This window comes from Borostomias antarcticus, assembly GCF_949987555.1.
Source record: "Borostomias antarcticus genome assembly, chromosome: 3".
Lineage (NCBI taxonomy): Eukaryota > Metazoa > Chordata > Actinopteri > Stomiiformes > Stomiidae > Borostomias > Borostomias antarcticus.
Window position 1 is genome coordinate 28,178,847 of NC_140236.1, and position 9,955 is coordinate 28,188,801.

The 9,955-nt window shown below is 42.3% G+C and overlaps 1 protein-coding gene across 1 annotated transcript in view; it reads right to left on the minus strand.

The window, feature by feature from the left end:
* The window catches only part of LOC311307313 (LIM/homeobox protein Lhx8), a gene marked incomplete at both ends in the record, with an annotated part of 6,139 nt that extends 1,804 nt beyond the window's left edge, over positions 1–4,335 (minus strand). Inside the window, 6 exons of the mRNA XM_084436108.1 lie at positions 476–571; positions 1,303–1,406; positions 2,093–2,313; positions 2,739–2,860; positions 3,029–3,175; positions 4,261–4,335. Coding sequence (XP_084292234.1) covers positions 476–571; positions 1,303–1,406; positions 2,093–2,313; positions 2,739–2,860; positions 3,029–3,175; positions 4,261–4,335 — 765 coding nt within the window. The remainder of the gene's footprint in view (positions 1–475; positions 572–1,302; positions 1,407–2,092; positions 2,314–2,738; positions 2,861–3,028; positions 3,176–4,260) is intronic.
* Positions 4,336–9,955: the final 5,620 nt, after the last annotated feature.

A 9,955-nucleotide genomic window follows, 5' to 3' on the forward strand; every position in this document is an offset into this window, starting at 1 on the left:
CTGGACCATGTGTGCGTGTCTGACCTGTATGACCCCCCTGCCTGGACCATGTGTGTGTGTCTGACCTGTATGACCCCCCTGCCTGGACCATGTGTGCGTGTCTGACCTGTATGACCCCCCTGCCTGGACCATGTGTGCGTGTCTGACCTGTATGACCCCCCTGCCTGGACCATGTGTGCGTGTCTGACCTGTATGACCCTCCTGCCTGGACCATGTGTGTGTGTCTGACCTGTATGACCCCCTTGCCTGGACCATGTGTGCGTGTCTGACCTGTATGACCCCCCTGCCTGGACCATGTGTGCGTGTCTGACCTGTATGACCCTCCTGCCTGGACCATGTGTGTGTGTCTGACCTGTATGACCCCCTTGCCTGGACCATGTGTGCGTGTCTGACCTGTATGACCCCCTTGCCTGGACCATGTGTGCGTGTCTGACCTGTATGACCCCCCTGCCTGGATCATGTGTGCGTGTCTGACCTGTATGACCCTCCGGCTCAGACCCGTCTGCTCCGCCAGCTTCTGCAGCGTCTGGGCGTCGGGGTTGTTGTCCTGGGCGAACTGGGACTGCATCACCTGGGGGGGGGGGGGGGGGGGCAGAGCTCAACTTTATTTACATTACATTACATTACATTACAGTCATTTAGCAGACGCTTTTATCCAAAGCGACTAACAATAATTGCATTTAACGTAGGAAGAGCCAATGTACTACTATTTGCCAGAACTCACAAGTGCATCTTCTTTCTAAAACAAACAAGTGACTAAGAGCATAATCTAGTGCTGAAGGCAAAGTGCAAGAATCACAATCTAAAGTACAGTGCAATATAATATAATATAATAAGTGCTTAGGTGGGAGGATTGTTGTAGTACTTCTACTACTTCTACTGTAGTACTTCTATTTACAGTAATAGTGCTTTTATAAGCAGAGCATTGAGGGAGTTAAACTTGATTTAATAGTGCTTTTATAAGCAGAGCATTTGCAAGTTCATAACAAAAAAAAAACAACCAAGGTGTTTATGGGTGGATGGGAAAGGAGGGATAAGATGACAAAACCTAATAAAAATAATAATAAAAACATTGAACATCTAAACTCCTATGCCTCTCTTGTGAATTTCCATTTTGGAAATGTTGAAATTCCATTTTAAAAAGTAGGCTTACTAAAATATATATTACTATGTTATAACAAAGCAATGACAAAGAGACTTTTGATGACGATGATTAATATTATTATCATCATCATCATCATCATCATCATTGCATTCCAACATGCACAAGAGCACATATGACACAAGAGCAGAAATCTCTACCTGTAATTGGTCAGCAGTGAAGCTGGTGCGCGCTCGCTTTGAAGGCTTTGGCTGGGTCACTTCCTGCTCCGTGGGCATTGCCCCCTCCACATTTACCCCGCTTCCTGAGAAAAAAGAAAGAAAAAGATTTGGTTCCACACATCAAACCTATTTTTCATGCCCAATACTGCAGACTTTAACACAGGCCTGTATTATGAATGCAAAAATAATAACCTAAATTCAGAACAATGAGTTCTGACATTATTTTCATTATCATATGAAGCACAAAACATCAACCTTATCCTGTGATCTTTAGGGTTGTTTGAAATGAACAAAATATCAAATTTAATTAATTGCAGTTTCAGTTCCCAGCAACCACAATAAATATGTTTGTGCTGTAGCATTCAGATATTAGAAATAACTGTAATTACAAATTGTTGGAGAAGACCTCTGCGCTACTCTGGAAACCTTGATTATGTGCTTAACAATTTTACACTTTATAGATAATATTTTAGATTATTTTGACATGATCTAATATTAAAACACGTAATAGTATCATAATTATTTCTAATAAGATGGTCGTTAATTAGACAGCACAAAAGCATGAATAAATCTCAATAAAAATGCATTTAGTTATAATGCAATATTCATTGTGAGACAATCTCAGTGCTGAAAATAAACAAATAATTAATTCATTCATTCATTCATTCATTCGACTGACTATAATTGTTTTAGCAAAGTTGTTTTCCCCTCAATCATTAAATCTCGTTTCCTCGTGTGCTCGTACCCGCCTAACTAAGGCATCGTTCACCTTTCTCCATGGCCCGTTTCAGGTTGTCCAGCATGCAGTCGTAGTGGACACGACAAAGGACCTTCTCCTCGACCAGCGCGAACTCCTCTCCCGTGGACAGCTGCCTCTTACAGGAGAAACAGGCGAAGCATGCCAGGTGATAGACGTTCCCCTTCGCCCGGCGGACCCAGTCTGTGGAGTGGATATTGCGGCCGCAGCACGCGCACCATGTGCCATATCTTCTACAATGAAGATGGGTTTTTTGAAATTAGGTAGGAATATGGGAATTCAATGCTTGGGCAAAAACATCTATCAAGTAAAACACAAAACAAAACATGTAGGCAAATTACATTGTTTGGTCGCATGAAAAATACGGGCCAATATTAGGCTATAACAACAGTGATGACGATATAGATAGCTACTACTACTACTACCACTAATAATAATAATAATAATAATAATAATAATTATTATTATTATTATTATTATGATAATAATAATAATAATAATAATAATAATAATACATTTACTGGTCAAGTAGCCTAATTATCTATGAAACCTCGGTTTTATTAAGCTATTTCTTAACTATTTGTTCAGAAACAGGCCTATAGGTAGGTTTCGTTTTTTTGTCATAATTGGGGCTTATGTACAGATTGACGTAGGCTACCTAAAGTAGTCAAGTTTGCAGAAGACCTCTTTTTCTTTGATGTAGCAACTGGTATGGCTGCCAAGCGATGTCTGGCACACGCTACAGGAGAGACAACGCACATGCCAGCACAAGTCGTTAACCTAAATGAAAAGACAGCGTATATTTAGAGAGCAGTGCGCCTTTTTAAATTGTCAAGTCCGCATGCAACTGTGAACAATTTAAACATCAGTTACTAACAGAGAATAAACCACATGGTCATGAATCCAGAAAGCCCTTCGATACATGCTACAACAGGAACCACTATTTACCTTCAACAAATATTTATCCACAATTTCCTCTTTGCAGCTCGCACAAACAGTTCTGCCCAAAAGTGGTGCCGATGCCATCGCCTGCAGGGACGATGCGCATGAACCACGGGAGCAGGAGTCCTCATCCAAAACTTCCACCGGCGTGTCCTGGATGGGAGAACATACTTCGGTTACAGAAATTACGCACGGTACCCAATCCAATGCTCGCGCGTAAATATCTTATTTTTTCGCGCAACTTTGCAGGACATACAATCCCCGTTAAGCGCCAATAGCCAAATGTAGGCAAAGCATTCCTTTACAAATGAACCAGCATTAATTCAAGTTGACAGTGTGTGTCATCGTTTCTTTATCCAATAGACGTGTCTGAAGTCCCAAACACCTTATGCATGATCCGACCACGCGTTTGATGTTTGATGCTCTCAAGTGATTTTACCGTTCGATTTGTTCTCTTTCCCTCTCTTTCCATAACATCCGCGCGCCCTTTACAGTCTTCAAACATGTCCACGAGCTACACGAGGGGAAGAGAGGTTTTTTGGTCTGTCAGACTCGCCCGTGCGCCTTAAAACCCGTGTGCTGTCTCATAAATATCATCCCCTTTACATTTCACCATGACAACCCAAACTGCCCCAAAATGACATTTAAAAGGAAGGATAGTCATTACTTACAAAAACAGGCAGCACTTGAAGTAATAGTTATCCAATGTGCATTATGTTCTTGAGATCTGCATCTGTGATTCAGGACTGCCTAGGTAAGGTGGTCTGTCAACCCTCCCCCATCAATTTCACATGTCAATCAAAACTAATGCGAGGTCGCAGGGAAAGGGAATTGATTTATTTAATAACAGCAATTAAAAGACTAAGTTTGACACAAACGTCTGCCCGGGGCAACCGAAAGGTGAAGAGGTCTCATTAACTACTTGAGTTTTAATCGCGGAATATTTAGGAAGGGGGTGTTTTTTCGACATGAAAATTGAAATTGTGAAAAAACAGTTACACGGTTGGTAGCTATAATTTTTACGACAGGTAGCCTAAGCGTAGGTTATGATTAAGTGAGAAGGTATGTTCTCACAAGTAATCTGACATATCTGTTTTACCCTCGGGTGTAGCCTAAATAACCTAGCCTACTTGTCCCCTTTAGCGACTCAAATACTGCGGGAAGCCTATTTGCCCTACATTTACGAGGAAAATTAAGAACTACATTATAACTTTTTAAAAAGAAACATTTGCACTCACCCCATTAATCAACACGGATCCGTTTTCATTCTCATCAACGCAAAGTTCCACTTTTAGCTCACGTTTCCAGTGCATTTCAAATACGCACGAGATGCACAAGACAGTCTAAAAAGATCGCCTCTGATTGATTGCCAAAACCAATAACAAAGAATATAGGCTAGCAAGTGATAATTATTTTGTCTTCCTCAACTCCCAGATTCTTCTGGAAGGTTTGTTTTCTCGGGGCCGGAACATAATTCATATTTTCTTGCCTCCTTGGCCGCGCCTCCTTCAAATATTCAGTAGGCTAGGCTATCATTCTGTTGTAGGCATATTGGAAATAATGTACATCCTAAGCAAATGGTATTCATATTATACATTTAGTAACTCTAGTTCCATTCTGTACTAGGCTATATTTTCGATACAAAACTGAACATTTTCATTTATTTCACTGGTCTAGACTAAAATACAACAGAAATTGAACAATTTACTTTCAATTGTTGTTACGATTTACATTGTATACAGTTTCAAATAAATCAATTAATACATGTATTTGAAGCACAAACTTGCTCTGAACTGACTGTTTTTCACATAGACAAAATAATGGTAGGCCTACATTATTAATATATAATTAATTTTGTTGTAAAAGTGTAAATGCAAAGAAGTCACGTGGACAGAATTTCTACAGCCTATCTTTGCATGGTTATGACGGGCATTGTTATGACAATTAATTGCAAAATATTTTAGCAAAAGGCATGCATTTGAACAACATCAGAAAACTATCTCTCCATATTGCATGAGATACAATAGGGGCTCTTCATGTTAGATTGTTTTCTGTTCAATTCAAAAACGTCAAATGTAGCCACTGTCAGCAAGACTGATGCAGGGGAGGAGTAGAATTTAGAAACACACACACACACACACTCTCTCTCTCTCTCTCTCTCTCTCTCTCTCTCTCTCTCTCTCTTTCTCTCTCTCTCACACACACACACTCACGCACGCACGCACACACACACACACACACACACACACATACACACACACACACACACACACACATACAGTATACCTCAAGTCTATATCTTTCCACAGATATTTTGAAAAGTTCGAGAGGGGGTAGCAGACCTGCACTGGCATGAGTCCACTTCATCCGAGCAGACCGGAGAGTTCCGCTCCACGGAGGAATAAAGGGCCTATCTGGCCTCCATCGCTGTTCCACACTCTGGAGATGAATGGGCCTTAACAGACAACTCATCTCCAGCTTGGCACACCGGAGCAGAGATTGTTGATGTACATTCTAAAGAGGCCCGCGAGGCAACTTCTAGGAACCCTAAATATGTTGAGGAAGGCAGGGCTCAAATGAGATGTCGGGATTCAATAAAAAACGGACTTTCATGTCTTGTTTCCCGGATCAGCCCTACGCTGGGTGGTCAAAGTATTCAAGATGTAAGGAAAGAGGTTGAGTTCTTAGACAAGAGGGCTGGGCAGTGATACTGCATGTTAGACAAGCTCAGAAGCCCTTTGTCTCTTGACTGATTCTGACATGTACAGTAGTGTACACCGCCTCTCACCAAATTACTTGAATTTCAATATTTCACTGACAGTTGTTAAGGGTAACTGTATGTTGCACAATGTATTTTCTTTTTCAGTGTTTTGAAGGTAGCCTACTCTCGTGGCTGAATGTGATCCCAAATGTATCATGTGATACAGTCCAATCAAAAACAACATATGAAAACCAGTCAGCAAGCAGTCACTATGAAAACCAGTCAGCAAGCTAGTCACAATGAAAACCAGTCAGCAAGCCAGTCACTTTGAAAACCAGTCAGCAAGCCAGTCACTATGAAAACCAGTCAGCAAGAAAATTGCGCGTGAAGCAACAACTCAAACATCTAACAAATAAACATTAGAACACTCTCACATTCAACATAGCGGCTTCTGAGTAAACAGGAGAAGGTTAATTTAATTAAGTTAATTGTAGACCCTCAAGCTGAGCCTATATGTTATGTTTGGTATGTGGATACTGGATGTAGCAAATATGAAGTTATTATACAACCCAATATCGCTGTATTTAATCTATATTATATTCTAGATCTATATTATCTGTATTCTTCTTTCTATCTATATATATATAAAGAGAGAGAGAGAGGGGGAGAGAGAGAGAGAGAGATAGATAGATAGATAGATAGATGTAGTACTGTGTATATAAATACTGTATATATATATATATATATATATATCCTATAATATCTTATCATATAAGATATTATAGACTGTATTGCTTTATTTGACCTTGATTTAAATTGGTTTCACAATCAATTTTGCAGTTCTGATTCGTCCTGAAACCATTTGCTTTTAGAATATCAACATATTGCTCTATTATTTCTCTAAACCTTTAATAACTGAGGAAATTTGGAACTGATCACGATCCACCTGCAACCAAATGAGATTTAGGGCAATATCATTAAGAAAAACAATGAACACTGCTTCAAACGAGTATCCTAAAATCCCATAATTTGCTACTTCCGCAGGCTTAACCTTTGCTTTATCTGGGGCTGCAACTACTCATTTGTTTCATTGCAATGAGTACAAATTGGGGTGGTTTACAATTGACACGGCGAGTTTGACGTGACCTTTTCTCCTTGCTGTAAATGGGTCCTGTTTGAGACTGAAGGGGTCCTGGAGTTCTGGTGTTGGCTGGAGGCCGATGAGGGATTCAGCGGAAATCAGGGAGGTGAGAATGGGAGAGTAAGAGGGGCCTGATTGCATTGGGACAGTGAGGGGGGGCGGTGTGCTCGGCCCAATCAGAGCGATGTGGGGAAAGTGCTCTTATCAGCCAGTAATGGCCCACTTGACAATCACACAGGCACAAAACTGCTCCATTTAACACTGATTGCAAAGACTGCACCCCCCCCCCCAATCCCCAAACCGCAGGACTCCATAGATCTCCCTGACACCCTCCCCTGTTTTAAGCCATGCCACTCTCCTGAAAGGAATTTATAATCACCCCACGCATGTTTGTAGGCTAATTGTTATTTTAAGACTTGTATTAGGGATTTATTGCCAGCAAAACGTTAATATGGGCATTGAAGGCATTCATACACACACTGTACCTCTCAATTCCTCCAGCTAGATGAGACAGGGATGTCAATGTACTGTCTGTCTGTCTCTCTGTCTGTCTCTCTGTTTGTCTATCTACCTGTCTGTCTGTCTGTCTGTCTGTCTGTCTGTCTGTCTGTCTGTCTGTCTGACTTTCTATCTGCATATCTTGCTATTCACTCTGACAATGTGCTCTGGCTACTCTATGTGACCACAAATATTTCGGAATGGAACTTGTTATTGTAAAGTTGTGTTCCTTCCCGTTATGCTTTCAAAGTAGCCTGCCTGCTATGCTTTAATAGTGCCCTGTAAACTGACATACAATTATGACACAGTATATAAGTAAATACATAAATTTATACTTTAAATGCCTTAGAGAAATAGTTTCTGCTTCCCTAAACTCTTCAATGTAATGCAATGCAATTTAGTCTTAGGAACAAGCCTACATTTGAAGATCCATATTTGCTAGGAGAATAATCAGAATCTTGAAAATGAAATTAATCTTGATTATTGTATCCTGTAAACAGCTGATTGTTTCTTCATTGTCTCTGCTGTAGATCTTGTTGTGGGATAAAGACCACATTTAACAAATTATGTATATATAAATTAAACACCTCACTTGGCACATGCACATATTTGTCTTTCAAATATGTGCTCTCTACAAGTGAAGGTTGTACGTGAGAAGAAGTGAATTGGTATCAAGAGTTTGTTTTATTCTGGACTAGTATGCCTCCTACTCCCAGTACAGAAGAGCACAGTGTTTATAGATGTCTCTCACTCCCAGTACAGAAGATCACAGTGTGTATAGATGCTATCCTCCAGTGCCAAACCTTTGCCGCCTACAACTTCAACAAATGGACAATCATTAAGACTTAGACTGGCTGACTCACATGTGTTTGGTACTGAACTTCCAAAGCCCTCACTGTGACCTTTTAGGGAGTAGGGTGTATCTGCAGAGCCGCAGAGCAGGGTCTACAGCTCAATGTGGGGTCTATACTGTACTGTAGCTCTATGCAGGGTCTACAGCTCGATGTGGGGTCTATACTGTAGCTCTATGCAGGGTCTACAGCTCGATGTGGGGTCTATACTGTAGCTCGATGCAGGGTCTACAGCTCGATGTGGGGTCTACAGCTCGATGTGGGGTCTACAGCTCGATGTGGCTAGTGCTCAGGACCGAATTTGGGTTGCCAGGCTCTGTTAAAGAAGAACCACATATGTGGTGTTATTGTTTTGATTCTGAACACTCCATGAATTGGTCCAATAGTGTAGACAATAATAATAATAATAATGATAACAATAATAATAATAATAATAGGGTTGCCAGATTATGTTAAAGAAGAATCACATATAAGGTGTTATTGTTTTGATTATGAATATTCCATAAAATGGTGTAATAGTGTAGACAGTAATAATAATTTTGTTGTTGGACTTCTGTGCTAGTCACGGTTTGTCCATAACAAACACCATGTTCGAAGTACACATGGCATTAGAACACCTTAGGCCGAAGGTCGATGATCGATTTTGTTATCGTATCATCTGATCTGAGGCCATGTGTTTTGGACACTCGGGTGATGAGAGGGGCAGAGCTGTCCACTGAAGCTTCTGGACAGACCTGGGAAACCCAAGCGTGTAGTGAACTGGGAACTGGGAACGTCTGGAGGAAGAGCCTGTCTGGAGAGATTTCAACTGTCACCTCCGGTGGAGCGTCTCAGGTATCCCTCTGGAGGTTGGGGACATCGAGCATGAGTGGTTGGTGTTCAAAGCCTCCATTGCTGAAGCTGCGGCTGGGAGCTGCGGCCTGAGGGCCATAGGTACCTCAAGGGGCGGTAACCCTCGGACACCGTGGTGGACACCGGTGGTCAGGGAAGCCGTCTGACTGAAGAAGGAGGTCTTCCGGGACATGTTAGCCTGGAAGACCCCAGAAGCAGTTGCAGGGTATCGACGGGCCCGGAGGGCTGCAGCTTCGGCCATGACCAAGGCAAAGCAGCGGGTGTGGGAGGAGTTCGGAGAAAGGACTTTTGGTTGGCACCAAGGTATTTCTGGAAGACCATCCGACACCTCAGGAAGGGAAAGCGGGGGACCATCCAAGCTGTGTACAGCAAGGAAGGGACACTGCTGACCTCAACTGAGGAGGTCGTTGAGCGTTGGAAGGAGCACTTTGAGAAACTCCTGAACCCGAGTAACCCACCCTCTATGATCGAGGCAGAGACGGAAGAAGAAGGGGGGTCATCGTCAATTTCCCTGGAGGAGGTCACTGAGGTAGTCAAACAACTCCACAGTGGCAAAGCCCCAGGGACTGATGAGATCCGTCCAGAAATTCTGAAGGCGCTGGGTGTTGAGGGGTGTCTTGGTTGACACACCTCTTTAACATTGCGTGGAAGTCCGGGTCAGTGGCAGGAGTGGGAGACTGGGGTGGTGGTCGCAATATCAAAAAAGGGGACCAGAGGGAGGGGGCTTGGGAGGGGGCTTTGGAGTTTGCCCAATCTGTCTACATGTGTTTTGTGGATTTGGAGAAGGCTTACGACCGGTTCTGTCAAGAGGTCTTGTGGAAGGTTATGCGGGAGTATGGGGTGAGGGGGTCCCTACTTAGGGCCATCCAATCCCTGTACACCCAGAGCGA